The following is a 27,289-nucleotide window of genomic DNA, read 5'->3' on the forward strand; positions in this document are numbered from 1 at the left end:
GTTTGTCCTTTCCTGAAAATGATAGTAAAATATTTCTATTTCTTGAACTTTTTTTCCCCATGTGATTAAGTTTAAAATAAAGTAAAATAGTTAAATTCAGTGGTTTAGTTTTACAAAGAAGGACTTGATCTGAAACATTTGCCAGAGGGCATGATAGGGTCAGGCCCAAAGACCTCTCAGAATCTATAGACCAGAAGCTTTAAGCACTAGAAGTGAAATATCAGAACACTTCCTAATGGAGCAAGTAAGAGTTTCCCAGCTGTATTCTCCAACTATGGGTTTCTGCTGTGGATACTATCAACTATTCTACACTGCTATCACTTTACCAGTAAAGAGCTAGGGGGAATTTGTGACTAGATTTCATTAGATATTCCTTTTAACGCTAGGATTTTAGCACTCTGGTAAATTCTTATGGTTCTGTTGTCAGTTGGTTTGAAGACCTATATAGACTTAATTTCTATTTTTAGAACTCTTAGATAAGTCTGGTCCCAGAAATTAGTCAACTTTTAAAAATCTATGCCTTCTCTTTTAATAACTTTTATTTATTTCCTAGACAGATGGAATTTTTTTTTTTTTTACTTAGAGTTTCTGGAATTTGTGTCTCTTTTTCAAGCAGGAAATAAAAATTAATTCCCTACCTTGCTAGGTAGCAGAAATGTTCAGAGATCATTTTTCCACTAATGCTGACTTTTTAAAGGCACTATTCTACTATATATGTCTTCCCTGAGATGAGAGGAAGTATTTTTGAGTTGCAATTCATTGTTATATCTTTATTTCTTCTTTGTCATACTTCCATATATTCATGTATCAGCATCTAAATTTCATCTGCCCCAGAAAATTGTGCTTACTGAGTGATGTTACATATACAATTGAGTACCATTTGAATACCACACAATAAGTCTTTAGTATTCAAGTTACAGAAACAGATAGTTGACACTTGGTTTTTTTTTGTGCCCATACACAGCACAGTGCAAGATATTACAAGTAAGAAATGTACTGTAATCTCATGGGCATCATATGTAAACAGCAGACTTTACCTTGTTTTGTGTGCTTAGCATTAGCAAAAACACAGTAAGGATTCTTGTTCAACTCAGAAACCTTATATTACTACATATGTTCCTTATTTTACTCTTTATTAAATAGTATGAAATAATTTTGGATGGGTATATTTTAGACATTTGGCCCTATGTAACTTTTTAATATGTTAATGTTCTTTAATGTGAGTAAATTCCTAAACATGTGCTCATAACATGTCATCCTAATTTTTCCTGTTTGTCTTAATTTAGAGTACTTATTGTCAACTTTTAAATCACTTTTTTTTATAGCTAGAAGAGAAAGCTCGTCTTGAAGCAGAAGCTAGGGAGAGAGAACATCACCAGCTCCTTGAGGAACAAAGGAGGCGGGAGGAAGAAGAAGAAGAAAGACTCAAAGAGGAATTCCAGAGGCTTCAAGAGCTCCAACAGCTACGAGCTATAAAGAAAAAGAAAAAAGATAGAACAAATAAAGACTGTTCAAAGTTGGACATGCTTGCTAGGAATTTCCAGTCAGCAAAAGAATCAGTACCAAGCTCTGAAGAGATACGGAATGGCACCCTTGAGCAGTCTGAGAAAACAGAAACCTCCTCGAGTTCACCTTCCAGGCATGTTAATCATTTAGAACAGAGGCCAGGACCTGAAACAGTCTGTGGACTGTCCAATCCAGGCAACTCAAGAGACTCCAAACTCCTTTTCCAAAAAGAGCTGGGTGTGAAGCAGCATGAACCCCTTTCTTTCCTCTTTGACATAATGCACCACCACAAAGAGGGGAACAGTAAATCAAAGCTCAAGCCTGTCAGTAAGCCGGCCGAATCTCCCAAAGTGCCCGAGAGCCAGCCTAGACCCAGGAACCATACGGATCCCAGAGTGAAGGCAGTAGAACTCTCTTCCTCTGCTGAGCAGAGAAGAGAGGAGAAAAAAGTCAACAGTAACAACAACAACAGAAAGCAGCTGAATCATGTCAAAGAAGAAAAATCGCTGCCAATCCTAATTGAATCCCCTTCTCCAAATGAGCAGCCCCCAAACAACAAATTGGTATTGGCAGATTCTCCACAGCCGAAGGGCAAGAACAAGAAAAATAAGAAGAAAAAAGGAGATAAAGTCAACAATTCACTTGGTAAATATAGCTCAGAGAAAGTTATGTTCAGCTTGGTTAAGTGTGTGAGTTGTCAGAAGATGATGTAATATCTAGAGTCTTTAGTGAAGAACCTATGCTAGAAAGACAGTGTGTTGGTCAGTGCTTAGCACAGTGCCTGGCACATAGTAGTTACTTAATAAATATTGATTGATTGATTTCTGAGAGGCAGTATAATAACCTTGGAAGGAGCCCTGAATTTATATTCAGGATGTAGATTTGAGTCCTGGTTATACCATTTCATTTTTTTTCTGTGACCTTGAGCAAGCCATTCTGGGATTCAACATAGTCATCTTATAAAGTAAGTGAGGGAGAAGGACTAGATATGCTGTCTAGGAACCCTCCCAGCTTGAAATCTATGATCCTATGAAAATCTCACAGGCAGGTTTTGCCATTGCACATACTGTATCTTGCTCTTGCTTTGTATATTGTCGGGACTTTTCACCTGAATGGATCAGGAGAATAAGGCCAATGAAAAGCTTGCTACTAAACATTTTTACTCATTCGTAATACAGATAGTATGTCTGGTTTCAGGAAGAGCCACTGCTGTGATTAAAGTATCTTTTCAAGTTATCTCATTTAGGTAGTAAACTTTAGTTTTCCCTTACACTTAGATTCCAGTACCATCTTAATTGAATGTGTCATAATCCAGGTATAATAATGCATTTCTATAGTGCTTTAAAATTGACCAGCCAGGGTGCAGCTGGGTGGCGCAGTGGATAGAGCTCGGGCCTTTGAGTCAGGAGGACCTGAGTTCAAATCTGGCCTCAGACACTTGACACTTACTAGCTATGTGACCCTGGGCAAGTCACTTAACCCCATTGCCTAAAAACAAAACAAAACAAATAAAATTGACCGCCTGCTTTCCTCGTGATATCCCTGTGTTAGGTAAATAGTGCAAGCATTGTTATGCCCATTAGATAAGGAAACTGAGGCCCATAGAGATGAAGTGACTTGTCTTTGAATGCAGAGGGGTAGTATAGTAAGTGTCAGACCTGAGATTCAGACCCAGGTCTCAGTTCTCAAGTTCTGCACACCATACCACCTGTGTAATAGCACCATTGCTAAATGTTCAAGAATTGAGACAAGAATTGATTCCTCAAGATAAAATGATAGGAGGGTGTTAGCAAATGTGAACAAAGTTAGTCAAGTTGATTTGTCTATAAGAGGCTGACAAGGAATAAGATCAGTTTCAATTAAAGAGAATTAAAAATGAACAGTACTTCTCCATTCTAGTTTATACAGTCTTAACTTTTGATTAGCATTATTCAAACTGTATTTAAAAAATATTTTAAAATACTTTGTTGAGCTAAGTAATCTTTGAAGTAAATAGTACACATCAACAGCATGATTCAGGAAGAAAAGAGCTAATAAGTCAAAGTTTCAGAGTGATTCGAAATCATCAAATGAATGATTTTTTGATGCAGAAGGAAAGATTATTTTAAAGTTGCTAAATAATGTTTGTAGGCAAGAGTAAAGACTTTAAGCACTAAAGATTCTGTGATCATGTAATACAATGAGAATTTACTTGGATTTTAAGTTTCCTTGTTTAATCTTAAGTTTCTCTCACTACCCTTTGTGGTGCTGTGTCCTTCTGCCATCATAGGGTATCTCTTATTTCATGGCATCCATCTTTGTGCACCAGTATATAGATAATACATTGCCAGAGTTGCGAAGGATCATAGAGTTTATTAAGTCTGACCCACTTGTTTTGTGAGAAGAGGAAACTGAGTTTGAGAGTATTTAGTGTAAGGTCACATATAAGAACAGGTCCAATCTAGTTAGGGGCTAAGAACCTGAAAGGTGGAGTAGCTTTGTTCGGCTGTATGAACGAGAGCCCTGAACTTGGAAACAAGCTTTTGGAGTCAAATTCTAGTGCTCTAACTGATTCTAAGACCTCAAGCAATCACATCCTGTCTCTGGGTCTCAGTGCCCTCATATACAATGAGGGAGCTGAACCAGGTTATCTCTGTCACCCTTCTAGTTCTTTTATTCTGTGACATAATAAGGATTCTGATCAGTCTGTGCTTTTTTTGCTCTGCTGAGCTACTTTGCTGTGGTTAACTCAACAGATAAAAACTCTTCTTGATTTGGTAATTGTCACTTTGCCTAGATAGTTAATCCAGTGAGAAGTAGCACTAAAAACAACTGTAATTTTTGAGAACTCTTACCACACATTACAACATCCTCTTCACATTTCACTAATACTTAGGAGCATGGAGGTTTCTGAGATTGCATGACAAAAGAAAGGTACAGGATAATAAGTTTGTGGCCTGAAGGATGAAATAAGCTAAGGATTAAAGACCTAAGCCAAACAAATAGAAATATGTATTCTACCACTTTCAGGTTTTTTCTGTCTCCTATGAAGATACTAATTAAATAGGTGAATAGGAAACTTACTCATCTGTGGCAGCAGAAATAGAAGAGGTTAAACCACCTATAGCTATCTGGAAGAGAAGCAAACAGGCTAAGAAATATGACATGTTTTTCTAATTAATACTTGACAACAAAAAGTATAAAAATTACAGATTGGTGGATTCTCCATAGCTAAAGATATCCGGAACACCTATGAAAAATCAAGAAAGAAATTAAGTATAAAATCCTAGGAATTAGATAACATGTATAATAATTTACATTGATTCTAGCACAGAGGCAAAGTCATTTTGCTTAGAGACATAAAAAGTCTTATATGTATGACTTGATTTGTTCATAAGATGTGCATGTTTGGGAGAGTTGTTTTTTGGGGTTTGTTGTTGTTTTTAAGAGATGTGAGGGCTGAGGAAATGGGAAAATTCAGGGAAAACTTTGTTCCACTTTTTGATAAGTGAATAGATAGGTGCCTTTGATGGGAGAGGCATGATCTACCGCAGGGTAGGGAACCTGCAGCCTCAAGGCCACATGTAGCCTCCCTCGGTCCTCAAATGCGGCCCTTTAACTGAACCCAAACTTCAAAGGGCCGCACTTGAGGACCTTGAAGGGGCACATGTGCCCTCAAGGCCGCAGGTTCCCCACCCCTGAATGGAAAGAATGCAATATTTAGAGTATTCAAAGCCCAGCCACAAAACCTACAGCTGTGTGACCTTGGGCAAGTCATTTTCTTCCTCTGTGTGTATTTCCTAATCTATAAAATGGTGATACTGCATTGCCCACCTCACAGGGTTGTTGTGAAGAAAATGTTTTGTAAACCTTGAAACACTGTAAATATAAATTAGTGGGGAAAAAATTTTGCCACTATCTCTGACAACTGAAACATTTAAATTTGTCAGCTTAAACTGTAAGCATTTTGAGAATCTTTCCTCAGAGACTGTCAATTCTGTTCATTGTATAAAAAATCCTTAATAGAGCACAGCTTTATGCTCTATATAGCATAAGCTCTTAGGGAATTAAATATTGATGGTGTGGTTTCTTGTCAGAAATTTACTAACATTTTAGGTTTTTAGATGCTTCTCTTGTTTTCTGCTCCTTTTTTTCTCCTGAGGAAATTTCATTCTTAATATTCATAATCTCTAGATTTGTCCCAGGACTGGATTTTTTAAGTTTACCCAAGGTAAACCAGGTAAGTTTAAACCCAGAGCTACTCATACTTGGGTCTGGCTGGTTTCATATCCAGCACTCAGTTCACACCAGCATGTCACAGTAACTTCCTCAGATGTTATTATTCTGCATTCAGTCAATTGTTAACAGAATCCTGAGGAAAAAACAAGATGAAAATGGTGTGCCCATGCTATTTTGATCATTTGAGTTGAATTACTGTAAGAGCTGCAGCTCTCTTCTGTAATGTGTATCTGCACCCACAGATGCCACACAACACTCAGCCCCAGCTAAAATTTCATGTTTAAAATGACATGAGTGCTATAAATTCTCTGTGTGATGAAAATTGGCTGATTTGATCATTCCCCTAATTGAATCTTTGCCTCCTTTATTATCCACAGTTCTGTGTATATAGTAAGCACTTAATAAGTGTTTTTTCATTCATTCACTATTTTCCAGTCAAACTGGACTGCTTGTTTTTCTGTCATCTTGTCTTGCCTTTTCTACGCCTCTGCCTTCATGCAGGCCATCAAGCTTAGAACATATTCCATGCTTAAAACACATCCCATCTCTTTTCTCTTTAGTGATATCTTCTTCTTCCAGTCCTATCTCAGATGCTATCTTCTTCTAGAAATTTTCTCTGATCCATGCATCACCTCCCACAGCTTTCCATACTTCCCCACACCCATTTCAAAGTGATGTCTTTTTTTGTTCCTACTACATTTTACCTTGACTTATAATAATCTGTTTATGTGTTATATTCCTCATATTATACTTAAATTCCTTGAAGGAACTTCGAATATAACTTATCTTTACATACTGGTTGGCTCCTCCATTGGAATGCAAGCCCTTTGCAAGTTAGGCCTCCTTTTACTTTCTCTTTATATTCCCAGTACTAGGTACGGTGCCTGATACCCGATAAATACTTTATAAATTCTTGTTGGTTGATTGATTGAAGGCAGCAATCATGTCATTTTTCATTCCCAAAGCTGAATATTGTACCCTAATGGCCTGCAGCTGACAGTGTGTTTCTTATACTCTCAACCCAGTACTAAAGTCTAACTTGGGCAGTGCTAACTACTAAGTACTAATAACTCAAATTTACTACTTTTAAGGTTTACAGAACACTTTTCTCACCACTACCCTTTGAGATAGATAACGCAGTTATGATTGTCTTCATTTTACAAATGAGGAAACTGATGCTCCAGTAGGGGAAATAGTCCAGTGTCACACAACTAAAACCAAGATTTGAATTTGGGTCTTTAAACTCCAAGGTAGAGCAGTCTCCGTTTTGATTTAACTAATCTTTTGCTCTTATCCTATTATCATAATGTTTTTTCATTTTCCCTTCAATAGGTGGGGTTCTCATATTCTCTGCAAGAATCTTGATTTATTTTATTGCTATGTAACATCAGCTAGATAGTAATTTGTCTTTAAGATACATAATCCAGTGGTCTGTAGTATAAAATAGAACTTAAAGAAAATAGAATTATTTTTGTTGTTGAGCTATTCTCTAAGTATTTACATGGCAATAAAGAATTAAATCTGAGAGGGTTGGGCACAGGCTGAAATGATACTTCTAATACCTATAAGATGTTTTAAGAACCATAACTTAAGTAGGAAGGTATTCATATCTTCCTTAAGATGGTCATACACTGAGTCATCCAGGTTCATCTGTATCTGATTAGTGCAGAATTATATTCATTCCACTTTTTCAGGAAAATGATTATTTTTCAGGGAAAAAAAATTTTAATCTCTTCAATGGAGTTCGGTATAAAGGAACTAGGTTATAGAAGACTTTGAACACCAAAGCTAAGCATTTGGACTTTACTTTGTAGACAGAGGGAAGTTACTCAAAGCTTTTGAATTACATAATGAAATAGGTATATTTGATATTTGAATTTGTCATAGTTGTCTCATGAAACAATGGATTGTGGAGAAAGAATAACAAACTAAGGAAAAAATAACTCATTTAAAAGGCTGTTGTTGTAGGCTGGAAGTTAGGTGATGAGGTTACTGACCTGAGTGAAAACATAGAAATGAAGAAGAAAAGAAAAAATATAAAAGACTTTTATTATTATTATTGATTCTTGATTGTTCCTAATAATGGACTCCTAGGCTCCTATAAATAGGATACACATTGATTCCCCAGATTTAAGTATAGCTTATAGTTTTGAACCATCAACCTCACTAAAATGCAGCATGGCATAGTAAAGCGCCAACTTAAGAGTCAGGAAGACCTGGTTTCAACTTCTACCTCTGACATATACTTACTGTGTGACCCTAGACAAGTCATTTAACCTCTCAGTGTGCTTAGGGCACTCTTCTAAGGCTATAGGATTCAGAGCAAATGTCAATCAGCATTGGTAGAAGATTTTCCTCTAGATAGATAGATACAATTTTCCTATGCTGGTAAAGTCACAAGTCTGTTTCTATCTCATCCCCACAAACCTGATTTGCTTTAGATTTTCTGTCTCCCTTCTCTGCCTTGTAGAGATGCACATAAATAGTGAGGTATCCAAAAGTAGGTGGAAGCAAAGAACATATGTCATCCACAGATGGAATGTTAGAGTTGCAAAATGATCCAACAGTGACTATTTTTTCTTCTTGATTGCACCTTCTCAACATTTCCCATTAGCCTCTTCCTCTCTACCAATACCACAGTCATCTTAGTCCAAAGCATTTATCACTTCTTACTTGAACTGTTTCAATAGCCTCCTGATTTATCTCCCTGAATCCAGTCTTTCCCTTCTTCAGTCCCTCCTCCACACAGCTGCTAAATTATTTATTTTTTTAAAGCGCTTATCTGACCATATCACTTACCTGTTCAAAAGGCCTCAGTGATTTCTTATTGCCTCTAGGACCAAATGCACATTCCTCTATTTGGCATTTAAAGCACATCATAATCTGACTCCAACCAGTCTTTTCAGGCCAGTTAACATATCACTTTCTTCATCAAAACTGATCTATTTGCTCTTCCCTCCTGTTTCTGTACCCTTACAGAGAATATTTTCCCTCCTTACCTCTTCCACTTGGAACTCCTGACTTCCTTCAAGACTGTTTTAATGCCTCCTCCTTCAAAAGGCTTTCCTGATCCACCAGTTGTTAGTGCACAAGCCCTTCCCCAAACTGTGTATTTATTTTACATATATCCTATAGTATTTCTCTGTAAATACCCCCTAGTACAAGGATTCTTAACTTTTTGTGTGTTATTGCATCCCTTTGGCAGTCTGGTAAAACCTATGGACCCCTTCTCATAATAATGTTTCTTTTTTGAAATCCATAATTGAAAGGTTAGTGAAATAAAGATTTTTTTTTTCCCAACCAAGTTCTAAACTGCCTAAAATCTATCTACCAACTCTCTGGGGTATCCATGAATCCCAGGTATGCATGCCTGCCCTAGTGGAATCTAAGTGCCTTGAGCACATTTACTGTCTCACTTTTATTTTTAGTCTTTATATCTGTCCCCTGCACCTCACTGAGTTCTGCTACATAGTCAGTGTTAAATAAACATTTGTTGATTTATTGCTTTAATTTAGCTTTAATTGCAGTTGCTGCAAGCATAATGCAGCATATGAAAACCTTTTAGGATTTAGGAATATAGATTTAGGTCTGGAAAGGACCTTAGAGTCTAGTTCCAGAGTTCTAGTCTAAGGCAATTCTATTGTATACATAAGATAACTGAGAACAAAGAGGTTATATATGTACATAGATAACTATGTTACAAAGTAGGATATGTTAAGGGGAAAAAATATTCTAAGCAAATCTGAGGAGTGAAAAATCACTTTCAGCCTGTCCAGTGGACACATAGTAGGTTTTTACTCTAAATCATTGCAAGGTTTATTGACCCTCCTGGGCAAAGGAGGTGGCACAATGGATGGAGCACTGGGCCCACAGGCTGGAAGAACTGAATTCAAATCTAGCCTTATGTACTAGTTGTGTGACCCTGAGCAAGTCACTTAATTTCTGTCTGACTCAGTTTCCTCAACTGTAAAATGGAGTTAATAATAGCACCTAACTCATAGGTTGATTGCAAGGATTAAATAAGATAATATTTGTAAAGGAGTTGGCACAGTACCTGTTACATAGTAGATACTATATATCTTATAACCTTCTTAAGCTTATAACCTTCTTAAGCTGAGGTCCTTGAAAATAGACATACACATGTGTGTATGTTCATATATATTTATTTATTTTATAAATTTCTATATATGTGTGTATATACATATATATTTATTTTATAAATTTCTATATAATTGTTTTCCTTTGAAATCCTGCTTATTTTATCCTGTACCTTTAAAAATTATTTTAAGAAGGGGGTCTATAGACTTTATGTGACTGCCAAAAGACTTCATTTATCACTTTTTGCTTAGATATGATCTCTCAGTCTTTGTCTTTTTCCATCTATTTTCAATAATAGTTTCTAAATTGATTTTTCTAAAGCACAGATCTGATGATGTCACTCTTCTGATCAAAAAGAGAATCTTTAGACAATTTCAATAGCCATCTAATAGAATTGCTTGCATTAGTCTGAAATACACCTTTTACCTCGTAGTAGATTTTTGTAGTGGTTTTCTCCAGCTTTACTTACTACCTCAACATTTGCTGATATTGATTCCCCCAAGACTTAGATGTTGTTGTTTTTTTAAATGTTTGAAGTTTTAACTTTTTATTTTAAAAAGGAGGGGGGGAGGTAGTATATTATAGTAATAGAGTACTAGAATTGAAGTCAGAAACCTTCAAATCTTCCCTCTGGCATTTAGTATCTCTGTGACCATGGCAAGTAATTTAACTCTGAGCCCAAGTTTCCTTATTCCTAAAATGGAAGTAATATTTATAGTACTCATGTCACAAAGTTATAGGAAAACTCAAGTAAGATAATGTATGTGATGCATTTTTGTTGTCAACCAGTAGTCTTAGTATTTATAGAGCAGTTTGTGTTAAAGCTTAGTGAAACTGAATCTTAATCAGTGATAACCCTACAGAAAGATTACACAGGCTTTTGTTCCGAGTAAAGGGAGAATTCCTTATCAATCCACTGTCCATCAAGGGAGTTCTGCTGTTTCGTGATGTAGTATGCTTCCTGCCATTGGAGAAGTTCAGACAGAAACTGGATGCCCATTTGTTGGTGATTGTGTGGAGGTTCCTAGTTTAGGTAAGAGCTGTACTAGTTCTGTCAAAATCTGGACAGCTGTTATCTGCAAACTTCCAAGATAACTCCCTTTCCCCTCCCCTTCCTTCCTCAGTGCGCTGAGGACCCAACTCACAGTATTTCTTTCCTCCCCAACTCCTGCCCTCATACTAAGAGACTTCAGCATACATATTGACACCGCTTCAAATACCCTAAACTTTCAGTTCCTCAGCCTATTCACATCCCATGACCCACTACACCACCCTACCTCAGCTGCACACCTTTGTGGGTATAGTCATACCCTTGATCTTGCCATTGCCCACAAATGCACTACTTCCACATTCAGTAACTCTGAAAACCCCTTATCTGACCATAGTCTGTTGGTGTTCCTCCTTCCCTCTGCTCCCCTTATCAGAGCCTACTTTTCATCCACACTGTGACCTCTAGTCCCTTGATCCCTTGATTCTGTTATCAGGCCATCACCCCTGCACTTACCACACTCTTCTCTCTTCCCCCATCTTGACACCGTAGTGAACCAGTTCACCTCTACACTTCCGTCTTCTCTGTGAGTCTCTAGCTCCCTTTGCTTATTGCACCCTGCCAAGCCTCAACCTTGGATCACAGCCACCATTAACTGCCTTCACTCTGCATACCTGCTACGCCTGCTGCCAAATGAAGGTAGAGAAAATCCTGCAACCTCTCTGTTTCTCCACTTCAGATGTATGCTATGCAACCTCAACTGGGCCCTCACTGCTGCTGTGTAGTCCAACTGCATCTCCATATCAACTCACTGTCCTCTTCTCCACAGCAGGTCTTCTGAAGCATTCCATGGATCCCCATCTCCTGTCGCTCAGGTGCCTTCTGCCATTATCTTCCTCTTTCATCTTGTTTCACATGATGACATGACCTTATTCCTTACCAAGGCCAACTCCTCTACTTGTTGAAGTGATTCTGTTCCATCTTATCTCCTCCATCAGATTTCCCCCTCTCATTTTCAATCTCTCCTTGTCTACTGACTCATTCCCTACTGCTTCAAACATGCTCATGACTCATCCAAACTCAGCAAACTCACACTTGATCCTTCCATCCCCACTATTGTCTTATATCTCTTCTGCCCTTTGTAGCAAAACTCCCTGAAAAGGCCATCTACCATAAGTACCTCCATTTCCTCTCGTCTTAACTCACTTTTTAACTCATCACAATCCAGTTTCTATCCTCATCATTTGGCAGAAGCTGCTGTCTCCAAAGTTAGCCATGATCTCCCAATTATCAAATGTAATAGCCTTTTCTCAATCCTCATTCTTACTCTCTCTGCAGCCTTTAACACTGTCAATCATCCTTTTCACCTTAATGCTATCTTCTCCCTAGTTTTTCAGGATATCACTCTCCTGGTTCTCTTCCTACCAATGATCTGACTGCTCCTTCTCAGGCCCCTTTGTCAGATCCTCATCTGGATCATCCACGCTAACCATGGGTATTCCACAGGGCTCTGTCTTTTGCTCGGTGATCTCATCAGCCATCGTGGATTTAATTATCATCTATCTGGGGATGATTGTCAAATCTACCTATCTAGCCCTAACCTCTCTACTGACCTTCAGTCTTACATTTCCAACTGCCTTTCACACATATCAAATTTTATGTCCAGTGAACACCTTAGATTCATTGTGAACAAAACTGAACTTGTCATCTTTCTCCTAAGCCAGCCCTCCTTCACCCCCAGTTTCCAGTCCCTGTAGAAAGCAGCACCATCCTTCCAGTCCCCAGGTTCATAACATAGGTGCCCTCCTCAACTCCTCACTATCTCTTAACCCCTATATCCTGTCTGTTGCCAACACCTGCTGGCTTCATCTTTGTAAAACCACTTGAATACACTCCCTTTTCTCCTCTGTGACCATCACTACTCTGGTGCAAGGCCTCATCACCTCACACATGTACTACTGCAATAGACTGCTCAGAGGTCAGCCTTCCTGAAGTCTCTCTCCATTCCCATCAATCCTCAGCTACCAGAGTAACTTTCCTAAACCACAGGTCCGACCACAACACCACGATACTCCATAAACTTTAGTAGCTCCCTATCACCTCTATAATCAAATACACAGTTCTCTGTTTGACATTCAAAGCCCTTCATAAACTAGTCCCCCCTGCCTTTCCAGTCTTCTTACACCTTATTCCTTGCTAGGCATTCTTCAATCTAGTGACAGTGGACCCCTGACCATTACATAAATGTACTCCATCTCTCGACTCCAGCCATTTTCGCTCACTGTCCCCTATACCTGGATGCTATTCCTCCTCATCTTCACCTCCAAGCTTCCCTGATTTTCTTCAAATCCCAGCTTAAATCCTATCTTCTACAGGAAGTTTTTCTTAATCCCTGTTAATTCTACTGTCTTCCTTATGCTATTTCCTATTCTGTATATAGCTTGTTTGTACATATTTGTTTATTGCTTCCTTTATTAGATTGTGAGCTCCTTGAGGACAACTATCTTTTGCCTTTCTTTGTATCCCCAGTGATTCGCATACGGCCTGGCCAAAGCATAAGTGTTTAGTAAATATTTATCGACTATTTTCTTTGCCTATTTTTCAGCTTCCAGTTATTCTCAAATACTGTAACACCTTACCTAAGACCATAATACTATATGTTTATCCTAGCTTCTTGAGGAAAATTTTATGATCTTGTTTACTTTTTAGCTAATTGAGCAAAGGGGAACATTGGAAATTATGTTTATGTTTCCATGTATATGTATTGGGACATTCATATTATGAGCAGTAAGATTTATCTACCCCAGTCCCTTTATATTTTAAAGAGAGAGTGTCCCTTAACCCCATTCTCATATTCAGATTTGTTGTGAACTGAACTCCAGTTGCAAATGGTTATTGAATCGGAAGAGCAGCTCGGTGGCATAGTGGATAGATTGCTGATCCTGGAGTCAGGAAGACCTGAGTTCAAATCCGCCCTTAGATACTTACTGGCTATGTGACCCTAGGCAAATCACCTAACCTTGTTTGCCTCAGTTTCCTCATCTGTATAATGAACTGGGGAAGGAAATGGCAAACCACTCCGATATCTTTGCCAAGAAACCCCCCATGGACAAAGTTCACAGAGTCATACAGAGTTGGACATGACTGAAAGACTGAACAATAATAACAACAAAAATTGAATTTGAGCCTCGTTTAAGTACTTCTTCTAAATATTCCTTATAAATTAAAGTTTTCTCTAAAATTATAATGACTAACCTTGCCCCTTAAAAAAAGCTAAGGAAAATGTACTTCCTGCCATTGTAGCGTTAGGGAACTATAGAGTAGAATATTGTATATGCAGCCAGACATAATGTGTTGAAGTTCAGGCTTTTATAGGTGGCTTCTCTAAGATGACTTAATTTTATAATTTTATTCAGCAAATGATTATTAAATGCATAATGAGCAGGGTATTGTGCTAGATGCTCATAGGATTCATCCCAGGATCATGTAGCTGCAGGGGGACTTAGATATTATAAAATCATATCCCTTCCCCCTCTCCCCTTTTTTTAATAGAGGAAGAAAGTTAGTTCAAGGGATGTGGTGGCTTGCCTGAGGTTCCCTAGGTCATGTAGAATAGAATTGAAATCTCTGGCTCCAAATCCAGTTTCCCCCACAACACTATGCTCCCTCATTCATCCTAATGCTTTCTAATTTCCTTATTTGTAAAATGCAGTATCTGCATCATAGAATGGTTATGAAGCTGTGTAAGACAATGCATGTAAGGAACTTTGCAAGCCGTTAGAGTCCATTTTTGTTATCATTAATTGTTAATTATGATCTTGTTCTCAAATTTTTCAGAGGAGTTCAGATAGACATGGCCTTGGGACAAGTTACTATCCTGCTATTCTTATTTTATATTTAGTGTTCTCTGAACTGTTGCACAGGTGAATAAAATAATTGCTTTCTGTAGTGAATAAAACTATTAGATGTAAGTTCATCCTTCTATAGGCTTACTGAAAGCATCTTTGTTACAATGTCAATAGTAGGACAACAAGGATTGATATATATCTCATCCTGTTCAAACATGATTTTGAATTCCTCTGCTAAATTTCTCAATTTTGAAAGCTTTTCATTCTGTGTAGCTTGGAGATTGCATATTTGGCATGCCATCTATGGGAAACATTTTCCTTCAGTTTTGGTGGATCAATGTTATGTCCAGATGATTGCAGGCAACACTTTGGTTTTTGCTAATGGCTATTCTATATATATTATTATTCTATATATTCGGTTCTTAAACTACTGGTTAGGTTCTCCAAGATACTTTAACATCTGCATTTGTAGTACCAGGATTTGTTGTTTGTCTGTCCATGAAAGATAGCAGCCTTCTAATGTATAATTCTAATCATCAGGGCATGTTGTTGGCATTTAATAGCCACTAAGCTTTTATAGCCTGTAATAACATGTTGTTAATTTCTATCATTTCTTTGCATAATCTACATTGATCAGCCTTTTTTAAGGATAGCCCTTCTGTGGCTTCTGATGGCAATGATGATCTGCTGCTGAATTGCCATCATAAACCTCTCCTTTTTCTTAAATCTGTTTAACTTAAGCCAGTGTGTTTTCGCTCATTAGAATGTGAGTTCCTTGAGAGCAGGGATGGTCTTACTTTCCTTTTATTTCTGTCATATGTGCTGTGCACATAGTAAGCACTTAATAAATACTTCATTCATGCAGTTATTCGTTGTTTATTGTCAACACATTGTTGGCTGAGTTCATGTGAATGTTGCCTATGGTTTTGATTCTAATCTTGGATGTTAGTCTTTCAAGCAGAGGTGAGGGTAAGGGGAATATTAGTCTACATCTGACATTCACAAAAAGTGGCTTTCAGCAGCTGCTGTTTATATGAAACTATCTTTTCCCCAAAGCTATCCCAACCCTCAACTAATTCTTCACACAACAGAACCCTTTCACCCATTTCCAAAAGCCTAGGAGAAAGGAAAGAGGGTCTGAGGCTAGGAGGAAAGTACCAGAGTTATGGGTAAGGAGATGCGGAAATAAGAAAAAGAGTACATTCACAACTGTTGACTCCTAATTATCTACTGTTGCTGTTCTCCTTTATTCTAGACTGTAATGATTCTTTCTTAACTTGCCATTTCTAGAGTGAGTAGGTTGCGTTTGGGTTTTTTTTTAAGTCATATTCTTTTTTAAAATTCATAAATGAATATGTTTTTGCATATAGACTGTGAATGTGTAATATGCAAAACACTTAGTCACAAATAATTTAAAAGAGTTGTGTGTTTTACTCCTCCATTAAAAATAGCTCTTTATGTTATGGAGGTAATCCTAGGTTTTCAAAAGCTAAAAATATAGGAGAGTATAAACTCTAGCAAGTCTTACCAATCTTGGAGAGACTTTGAACATTAGCCTAACTGGGAACAGTATGTCTGGTTGCAGAAAACCAACCTAGAAAAATGCAAAAGGCTCATCATCAGAGAAGTGATGGTTTTCTTCAGCCATAGCAACTTATGAAGACAAGTCAACTCAGATGTAGAAGAGTTGTGATCTACCCAGGTGGAAGGCAGTGTACTCTCCAGTGAAAGCAGAGTTTATTGAAGTATTGAAGTATTAGTCTTCTAACATAATTTGATATTCCTAAAGTATTTTATTATACTTATGGTTATATTCTTCTTCACATCTAATCTAAATCTCACTGTAATCTAAAGCCTGTAGTAATAACTGCAAAATTAGAATTAATTTCTTATCTGTCTATGTTTTTATACAGCAGAAATTAGGCAAGTCTACTAGCATAGACAGCTTTCAATTTAAGGTTAAGAAAAAAAGCCTTAGTATGTATTATCCTACTTCACAGATGATCAGTAAAATATGAGACACTTCTCTTGTCTCCCCCACAGCACTTTGTATGAGGCTCTGCTTATAGTAAGTACTCAAATACTGACTTGTATTGAATTGATAGCGTTTGTTATTGATATATAAGTTGTGTTAGAATTAGATTTTTTTTAGTTATCACTGTTAAAAGGCATGGCATTTTAATCTCTGTTTTTCTTATATTTAAATGCTTCAATAATGTATCTCCTTGGTATTGGGCATTACCTCCACCAGTATAGAATACATACTTTCTCATTCTGTGTGATTCTTGCTCATGCCCTTCTATAAATCCTCCATAGAGAATCTACCCAACCTGTCGAAGGCCTTCCTTCCTCTAGTCTTCTAATTTATTTTTAATGGAGGACTCGTTTTAATCAAATGATAACTGATTTTCATGTTGATAATCTTGTCAAATGCTACTTGAAGTCAGTCAGTAAACAAACATTGAGCTTTTACATGACAGGCTTTATGCTAGCCACCTTGAAGTGCAATCTTAGGAATATTTTTATGAAAAAACAAAAACAACTTTTCACCTGAATTCACTGAAAAGTTTTGTAAGAAAATAGCCATCTTATTGCAACTGTTATTTCTAAAATTTAACTCCATAGACTCCACATCTAGTTGTAGTGCATCCCTTTTTATAACTGTAATGTTATTCTACCAGCCCTTTTGACCGTACTGCAAAAAGTACAGCTTATATGAACTTACCACAATTTTATTCCCTATTAAAACTGTCCTTTCTGCTTCTATCACCATTTTATAATCATCATTATTCCTTTAGGAAATCTTAGTCTCAATAAACAAATTTAATTTAGTAGAGTTTTGTTTTGTTTGTAAAAACTTAGCACATTTTGTTTGTCTTTGGTTTAATATTGTTTGAACAAGGAAATAAGGGTACATGAAATCAACAGTGAGAATCAACAAATATGTAATAAGTACCCATTATGACATCACATAATACTTAAGACTAACAAGGAGGGAAAGAAAATGTAAAGATGAATGAGATACAGGCCCTTCCCTCGTGGTTCTTAGAGTCTAGTAGACGAAATAAGACACGGACACAAATAATTACCCAAAAATTATATGGACAAAAAGAGATGCAGAAATCTGCATCTGAGGGGAAAAAGAATATTGCCTTCTAAGAGCCTCTGGCTTTTGTGAAATAGGTGGCATTTGAAAGGTTGGGTGGGATGTCTTCAGGTAGAAGTGGGTAAAAAGCATTCCAGGCATAGGTAAAGATATGAACAAAGACATAAAGGTGGCAAAACACCTGAGCCCACATATTTTATAATAGTTGAAAAAAGATAAATCTACTTTCTTTTTACCTAGTTTTGAAAATTTAAAAATAATTTGCCTGTGAGGTTATAATATTATGACGTGTTTTAATGTTTTATATGTTTGCATGTTATAATTTTTTTTAAAAATTTTTAAAAAGATGAACCTATAAAATTGTTGCAGCCAGTTCCTGGAGTTAAAATTTGTTCTGGTTTATTTTTTAGTGATATAACCAGCTTTTGTTAATTTGCCCTCTTCTCTTTGATTTTGTAGATGATGTATTTCTGCCCAAAGATATTGATCTAGACAGTGTGGATATGGATGAGACCGAGAGGGAAGTGGAGTATTTTAAAAGGTAAGTGTTACAATTTGTGTCTGACAGAGTGGTGGTTACTTGTTCACTATTCTCCTGTCATTTTTCTTTGTCATTCCCACTGCCCTTTCCACCAGCAGAAATTCTTAGAAGTTTCCTGCTTTTCAATATATTGCCATTCAGTAATAAAGTAGTGTTTTCATGAGCTGTTGAGGTTTGTAGAGCCTTTTGCTACATACATGAAGAGACCTTGGCTACTAGTTTCTTGTTAGAATTATGTATAAAATGATGTTATGGAGCTAGGACTGTAGCTCCTGATTAAAGGCTTCTATGGAATAAGCTGTATGAGCTTTGTGACCACTGTTTAGGGGGACCAGTGAAAGTATTCTGAATTTGGGGGAAAATTCTGATTTTTGACCATCCTTTCTTAACTCCATTTGTGAAAAGTCTGGCTTTGGTGAAACAAGCCATGTTTGTTTCACCTTTTCTATCCTTGTCCTAAATTGAGGATAAACTGTGCCTCCAAATACATCTACTGATGCCTCTTTCAAAGGACCAGTGATCTAGTCTGGCTCCAGACATAAGGAAAACCATATAAATCTCAGAAGTAAAAGCTGTCCTTTACAACTAGTATGGAACAGTTTTTGTTGAGATTATTGTGTAGAGATAATACACAATTTGTATTCCTCTCAGTTTGTATGTCAGTGCATTGCACAGAGTAGGCTACAGCCTTTTCCCATTCAGAAATGTTTCTGAGTAATATATGTCAGTGACAAGAAGCCAGACATTAAAATGTGCCACTTAAAAATTACTTCCTTAGTGTCAAATGAAAGAAGAGTAGCTCTAGGCACTGAGTTTGTGGTAGTCTTCGATTTATGGAATTTTGCCGCTCCTCTACCTTGCTTGGTTACATAGTTTCAAATTGTATGAAGTAGAGCTTCAGTGGTATCTTAGAAGAAGCCTCTGAAGTTACTAGTATTTCACTACTAATGGATACTCAGAGGTTGGAAATGCTAATGACTGATATGAACTTTACAGACCTTAGCAAATCACTTATCCCTGTGGTGATATGAGTTTACCCCTCCCCGCTTAAGAAATAGGTATTCATCACTCGTTGTTGCATATTACACCAGTAAAGAGATAAGAGAAGCAGTCAGTTTCATGTTTTAAAGACTCAGATGAAAGTAAACTCTTACTTTTAGGCAGAACATTTTGAATTCTGGAAATGAAGCAAATACTAAACCACAGCTTTTTTTTTCTTTCACTTTTAAAATACTTAATATACCAACTGACTGATTTCATCTGTAAATAAATGTGCCAGGGTTAACTGGGAATTCACTGACCCAATGCTTTAGACTTTCATATCTTGAGAAATAGTATGATTTGGAACTTCAGGAGAGAGACTTTAGAAACCACCTATTCCAACACCTTCATTTTGTAAATGGAGCCATAAAAGGGGAGGTATCTTGACCAAGATCATACAAGTAAGTAGCAGAAACAGAATTCAAACTCAGGCCCTTTGATTCCAAATCCAGTGCTCTTTCCATTTTATTTTGTAATTTTGGTAAACATTAACAAATTCTTAATGGTAGATGTTTTATCAAATAAGATTTGTTGACCGTAATAGTGATTGAAATAATAGCAATATGTATCTCTATGGCATTTTTCAGTTTGTAAAGTATTTTATATAAATTATCTTATTTGATCCTCATAATTCCTTTGAGGTTGCTTAGGAGGACAATATTATTATTCCTAGGTTTCAAATGAAGAAACAATATCAAAGAAATGAAATTATTAGCTCAAATCCATATAATTAGTAAGTTGGACTCTGCTCTTCTGACACCAAGTCCAAGGCTCTTAACACCAGCCCATGCTTTCATACCAGCAAGTTTATATTTCATAATCAAATATTGAGCCTATAGAAAACATCCATTGTGTGAGAGAAACTAGCCTATCTATTCCATTTGGTTCACAAGGGAAAATATTGACATCTTTCCATCAAGTCAGTCAGTAATCCTTTCCTCTAAAGCATGAAATATTGATGTTGTGCTGTAGTTTACAATGGTCCAGTTGTCAGTGGTGAATTGTAATAGTCTTTATATACAGATACTGAATGACTTTATGAAGTTAATTCTTCAGATTGACCTTAGCCTCTGCAAAAATAAACAAATAAATAGATGATTGTTTAAGGCATTTTCTTTCAGTAGCCCTCAGAATAACTATATTCCAATATAAGCTCTTTGCTTTCAGTTTTTTCATGCTAAGCTAAGTCTTAGCATTTTTAAGGCCCTATTGAAGCCATTCTGAGTTTTGAATCAACTTCACTCTGCTGGGCCAGATCATAAATACTTGAGTTCCTACTACCTCCTGGATTAGTTCTTATTTATAGAACTGTAAGATTTTAGAGGAAGAAAGGACCCTGAACATTATTTACTCAAGCAGCTAGCATTCAAGTGACTACCATGTGCTGGGCACTGTGCTAAGTGCTAGCGATATGAAGAAAGGTGAAAGACACTCCTTAATGTAATGGTGGAGATGACATGAAAACAACTGTATGCAAACAAGATAGAGACAGTCTAAGGAACATTGGGAAAAGTTTCTTGTAGAAGACAGGGATTTTTCTGAGACTTAAAGGAATACCAAGACATCAGGAGGCAGAGATAAGGAGAGAGAGAGTTTCAAGCATGAGGGATACTCAGTGAAAATTCTTGGCGTGGGGAGATGGCATTTCCTGTGCAAAGAACATCAAGGAGGTCTCTATCACAGGATCACAGAACACATGACAAGGAGTAAAGTGTAAGAAGACTGGAAAGGTAGGAAAGGGGCCAGGTTATGCAGAGCTTTAAAAGCCAGACAGAGGATTTTATGTTTGATCTTAGAAGTGAATGGGGGGCCACTGGAATTTATTGAATGGAGGGAGTAACTTGGTCAGACCTACACTTGAGAAAGATTAATTTGACAGTTCAGTGGAGGATGGACTGGAGTGGGAAGAGACTTGAGTCAGGGAAACCAACCAGAAAGTTATTACAGTAGTGTAGGCCCATCACTTTATAAATGGGAAAACAGACCAACAAGTGGAAATGACTCATGCAAATTCACATATGGATATTTGGGCTCCAGTCTGGACATTTTTCATTACAATGGACAACTTATTTGTTGAGCATGTCGCCCTGTTTAATGCATTCATTCAACAAAATCTATTAAGCACCTACTAGGTATCAGACTTTGTGCTTAGTGTTGTGGATGCAAAGATGATTGAAATTGCCCTGCTTTTGTATCCTTTTTGGGGGAGGGCAGTAATGTACAGCAATAAGTAAGTACAAATTATATACGGAGTAATTTAGTGGATGTCACTAACAACTGGGAGTCTGAAAGGAGAGGTCATGTAAGAATTGGCACTTAAATTGAATTCCCTGAGAGAAGCTAGGGATTGTAAAGAGGAACAGGTGAAGAGGTCTGTCTAGTCAGGGGACAAAGCATTGACAAAGGCATAGAAGTAATAGCAAAGAGGATATTTTGGCTAGAACATAAGCATACGTGAAGGGTAAGATGGGCTAGCACCATTTTGTGAAGGGTTTTAAATGCCAAACATTCACTTAAATGCATTTTAGTGGCAAGACGGAGGCACTGGGGCTTCTTGAATAGAAGAGTGACATGGTCACATCCGTGCATTAGGAATATCAATTTCACAGTTGTGTGGAACAAAAATTAGAGAGAGAAAAGACTTGAGGCAATGTGAGACCAATTAAGAGGTTATTGTAATAGTTCAGGCAAGAGGAAATAAGAGCTTACAACTGAGTGATGGTCATGTGTGTGGAGAAATAAGGAGTGATGTTAGACGTGTTGTGGAGATAAAATTGACAAGATAGAGCAACTTTTACATAAAGAAGAGTAAGGGAGACAAGATTTGAAATGGATTCTTAAATTGGGAACCTAGATGACTGGAAAAATGCCTTGCTTTGATAATAATCAGAGCACTGTTCAAGGCATTTATTTCTGTTGCTGCATTGTTTAAGGAATATTGTTTGATTTTGACTTATGCAAGGGAGAATCCATTTTTGAGGAAAAACCTTAAACTGAAGTGTCATTTTGCTCTATGGAATCAAGTGCTATTTTATAGTCAACAAATAACATGGGATTTTGTATTCTGTACCTTTCATGCTATAGAAATGTGATAAAGATGCCCTTGGTATATATAAATTCTCTTAAAGAGTTTGTCAAAACAATTATTACCTTGTTAAATTTATGTACGTAGTAGGTTTACAGTTTCGTGTGTAGTCCTCTTTTTTTGTCTTTTGTGTATTAAAATCTGTTGATAATTAAGTTCAGTGGTTTTTTTAAAAAGATTTTTGTGAGGGGCAGCTAGGTGGCACAGTGAATAGAGCTCTGGCCTTGGGGTCAGGAAGGTCCCAAGTTCAAATCTGGCCTCAGACGCTTGACACTTACTAGCTGTGTGACCTTGGGCAAGTCACTTACCCCTGATTGGCTTACCAAAAGGCTGAAAAAAAAAAAAAGATTTTTGTGAAGATGGGGGAAATAGGCATATAAATCAGGTATTTTTGATATTTTTTTATTTCCTTTTTTTTTTAAGTAATAAATAAAAACATGCAAGATTTTCCCCAAGCTTTTATTTTCCTCTCCTGTTCCAAATATCTTGAGAAGAACTGATCCCTCAGTGCTCTCAAAATTGTAACCTCTACCATGAACTCTTCTGTATATACTTGGTTTGATCCAACTATTCTTCCTTTGTTTTCTTTTGTGCCCATTCTACTTGTTTATCCAAGCACATTGGGAAATGCAGTGTTAGAGTCCAAAAGCCCCCCTGCTAGAGAAAATAGTTTGTTATAGAAATATTGACAGGTCTTTTCCAGTTTTTGCTTGTGCTTAATCAAGTGTCTTCCTTACATGCTTTTAGAATGATCTGGCCAAGCTTTCTGTAGCCTTATTTTTCCTTCCACTGCTTCTGTTTTATGAAATAATACTGTTAATAATCATCCACCATCCTCCTCTGTAAGATTTTATAAATGTCTTTCTTTCTTTCTTTTTTGTTTTTTTAAAGGCAATTGGGGTTAAAGCGACTTGCCCACGGTCACACAAGCTGTTAAGTGTCAAATGTTTGGTCTGAGGCCAGACTTCAGGGCCGGTGCTCTATCCACTGCGCCACCTAGCTGTCCCCTTATTTCTTCAACTGATTATTGCCTTTGTTTGACACATGTCTCCATCTGCCAAAGAGATGGTTGGCTAGCAGAGGTACTTTCTAGGCTGTTTTGTTTTCCTTATTATAATGATTGTTCAAAAGTTACTTAAGCTTCCTTAGGATTCAGTGTTAGCCCATTGATATTCTCATCCATTTTTCAGCATCTGTTAACTTATTTAAGCAGGTCAGGTTAGAGTTGTTTTAACTACATGCTGTATCTTCCTTTTTTATTCGTCTAGTTCGGTATTGATCTTTTATATTGACTCTTAACAAATCAGTGTGTCTGACTATACATAGCTGCTTCAGAAATGATTCCCCAGTATACATCTGTATCAGATGTCTTTCTTAATTATTTTAAGCAAACAGTTGATGGGGGGTGGGTTAGTGTTGAAATAATTACAGAGGGAAGACACCTCCCACATCTATTTAAGTTATAGTTTTTTCCTTTATTTAGTACTTGCCCTATCCAGTGCCTCTTAATTCGGTTTGTGAACAAAGTAGTCATCATATGAATACTTTGAGTATAAGTGGGAGGCTTTTATGTAATCCACAAACTTTTGGCCTCTTTTGTTTATTAAATCTTAACCACATTTTACAACATTTTCTTCATCTGTCCTGTGCCCCTTCACCATCTTCCTCCATCACTGCAGAAGTGGAAGGGACCACACAAAACTGAGGGCCGTTTTATATTTTTCTTGGTTTCATGAGTTGCTGTTTCCAAAGAATTTGCCACCTAGTGGCCAGTTTACTACTGATACACCTCTGTATACATAAGTAGGCTTGTCCTTCAGAGCTGATGCTGTGGTGACACACCCTTGAGAACCCAGTGTCATCTCAGCACTATGGTGAGGTCTCAAAGTAGGACTTACAGAGAGGAAAAATACTCAGAGCTCACATTTCTACGGTACTTTAGTTTTTACTTCACATCCATTACCTCTGAAGGTAGGCAGTATAAATTTTTATTTCCATTTTACAGATGAAGGAATTAAGTCTCAGAGAAAGGAAGTTAGTGACTCTTCTACACAAAGTATATGTTTTGCAGACTACCCAGAAAAACCTCATGAGCAATCAATGGTCTGTGTACCATATTTGGTAAACCACTGTTTACAGTTAGTTCCCTCTGTGAAATATTTGCCTTTTCCCAATATAAGAGGTTGCTTTGGTTATTTGCATTCTAAGAGAGGAAGCTAACGAATGTCCTTACCTGTTCTTGAAAAAGAGAGTAGAGTAAGCAAAAGGTATTATGCACATAGTAATACGGGGTTTTCCCTGAAAAATGGAAATGCTATAGAGTCCATAATTGAGGATTTCATAGGTCATCTCTGTCATATTCACTCCGTGACAAGAACCAAAGTCTGGCTGCAGGAGGCAGTGGAGAGAAGGCAGCATTTCCAGTTCTGAGTGCAAAACATCATTACATATAGAGAACTTCACTTTACAGTCAGGTTGTCTGGAATGTAGCCTTTCCATATATTGAGGGGGTACTTGAACATGTTTCTGTATATCTGATGCTATTTGTATGTAAATTTTTTTTCTTTGAGTTTTTTGTGCGTTGTAACCCAAAATGTCCATTACACTAAGTATTTGATTAGTATGAAGGACCAGTGATAAGTACATAACAGGCACTAAATCGTTGACTTCAACCAATTGCCATTAAAACTCTGGCTAACATTCTGTTTGAGCAGAATTAAATTGGGTTTTTTGCCATTTTCGGTATGACCTACAGTGTCAGTGATTTGATAATTAGGAGTAATGGGCAAAATGACGTATCAGAGAACCTTAAAAATGAAAGGGACTTTACTGATAGGTCTGTCTAGTAGAGGTACACATGAATAGTACAATGAAAAGGGCCTTTGGACATGGAGTCAGGTGACCTGGATTCTAATCCCTGCCCTGACACTTAACTTTGAACTTTGGGCAAGTCACTGCATTTCTGTGCCTCATTTTCCTCATCTCTAATATGGGGGGCGGGTGATAATTTCTAGACCATCTACTTCATAGAATTGTTTTGAGGAGAACACTTTGTAAACTTTAAAGTGCTACAGAAATGTAGGCTATTTTTAATATAACTCATTTAACTAATGAGGAAACAGGGCTACAGGAAGGGGGGAAGTAACTTTGCCAAAGTTACACAGTGAGTCTGTATAGCTTATAAAAACCTTCAGGGAAACTGCTTACTTATGTAATAATACTGTTTGGGGCTGAGAATGTTGTTCTTTTTGTTTCCCTTCTTTTTTTTTTTCTTTTGCTTTGTATTTTTATAGGTTCTGCTTGGATTCTGCAAGACAGACAAGGCAGAGACTTTCCATCAACTGGTCCAATTTTAGTTTGAAAAAAACCACCTTTGCTGCCCACTGAATGGAGACAGCCTCAGGAGGAAGCCCTGCAGGAGACTTGCCCTGCCCTGCCCTGCCCTGCCCTCCTGCCGCCAGTGCTGAGAGTTTTTCTTGGGTCTGAGCCAGCGCTGCCTTGCCTTGTCCCCAGTGCCGTGGGGGTCTGCACTGAACCCCTTGGCCTGAGAATTCTTGCGGCCTGAGAAATCGCCACTTTCTACCTGAATTTGTTAGCTTGTGTGCTTGTAGTCTGTGAGTGAGGTTTATTTGATTGTAGCTGTACGCTGTGGGAGTTGGAACAATAGCTTTTTTCCAATTCCTCCTGATAGCCTTGGCCTCAGAGACTTATCACCTGCTTCCCAGGCTTGGGTGGAGGCCAGGACACTCGTTTGCATCATTTGCAGTGGCGCCTGCCACACTCGCCCGCATCTAGCTCTGTTTTCTCATCGTCCTGATCCATGATAAAGGATTGGACCTCTCATCATCGGCGCTGCTTTCATCTGCTCCGGAATTATTCCCACCACGACTTCATGGAAAGGAGGCTCGTACGGGACAAGCATTTCTTGAGTTCTCTTTCACAATCTACTGTTTAAGAGTGTACAAGTTACGCTATTTGTGTTTGATTTTTCCCCCTGACTTGTAGCCAGCTTGTGTAAGAATACTTGCAGAACAAGAAAGTTTAAAAAAAAAAAAGAAAAAGAAAAAAAAAGGAAAAAAGAACAATACTCACACTATCAAATCTGTTATAGAGTGTATAATTGTATTAACACTGAAGCCTGACTGGCTACTTTTTTAACATATTGTTAAGTAATATTAAAATCATGTCTTTCTTTTTGAAAGATGGAATACATTAGTATGGCAGAAGACTTGTGTCTTGTCTTGTTCTGCTGGGGTTGTTGGGATGGAGAAGGGGGCATGTAGAATTGGCTTCAGAGGATCTTGATTTGAATCCTAGTTCTGTTGCTACCTATGTGACTTTAGGCAAATCTCTCCTTTCTGGGCCTTAAGTTTCCTCATCTAATGAGAGAGTTAGACTCAGTAAATCTCGAAGGCCCCTTCCATCTCCAAAAGGGCTGCCACAGAAGAGAGCTTAGATGTGTTCTACTTGGCCCCAAATGGCAGAACTAGGGATATTGAGTACAAAATATAAGGAGCTTAAATATAAAGAGTTTGGCTTAATGGAAGGAAAGACTTCATAGCAATCAAGTATCCAAAGGTGGAATCGTTTTCCTCTTCGAGGCGATAGGTTCCTCCGCACTCGTGGTCTTTAAGCAAAGATAGAATGCCCACTTAGGTTAAATGTGGAAGGGTTGGATTAGTTGACCTGTAAGGTCCCTTTAAATTGTTAAGGTTCTGTGAAAATGTCTGCATGATAGAGTAAAGCAAGAAATGTATTGTTTATAAGAAATGTCTTGATTCAGCCGTTTTGGCCAGCTGCCCCTCTCTCATCAGAGTGGTGGTGTACTTAGACTATTACAAGTTGCTTTTGACTGCCC

The 27,289-nt window shown here is 37.5% G+C and overlaps 1 protein-coding gene across 3 annotated transcripts in view; it reads left to right on the top strand.

Moving 5' to 3' along the window:
• FAM193A (family with sequence similarity 193 member A) overlaps positions 1–26,692 on the top strand; it is a 225,216-nt gene extending 198,524 nt beyond the window's left edge. Inside the window, exons 20-22 of one of the 3 annotated variants that reach the window (XM_027836378.1) lie at positions 1,326–2,151; positions 18,224–18,305; positions 25,725–26,691. In XM_027836378.1, the coding sequence (XP_027692179.1) occupies positions 1,326–2,151; positions 18,224–18,305; positions 25,725–25,818 (1,002 nt within the window). In that variant the 3' untranslated portion in view covers positions 25,819–26,691. Of the gene's footprint in view, positions 1–1,325; positions 2,152–18,223; positions 18,306–25,724 lie in introns of all 3 variants that reach the window. The other 2 variants (XM_027836376.1, XM_027836377.1) reach the window with 2 other exon arrangements.
• Positions 26,693–27,289: the final 597 nt, after the last annotated feature.

This window comes from Vombatus ursinus, unplaced genomic scaffold (assembly GCF_900497805.2).
Source record: "Vombatus ursinus unplaced genomic scaffold, bare-nosed wombat genome assembly UNPS02014818.1, whole genome shotgun sequence".
In the NCBI taxonomy this organism is placed as follows: Eukaryota; Metazoa; Chordata; class Mammalia; order Diprotodontia; family Vombatidae; genus Vombatus; species Vombatus ursinus.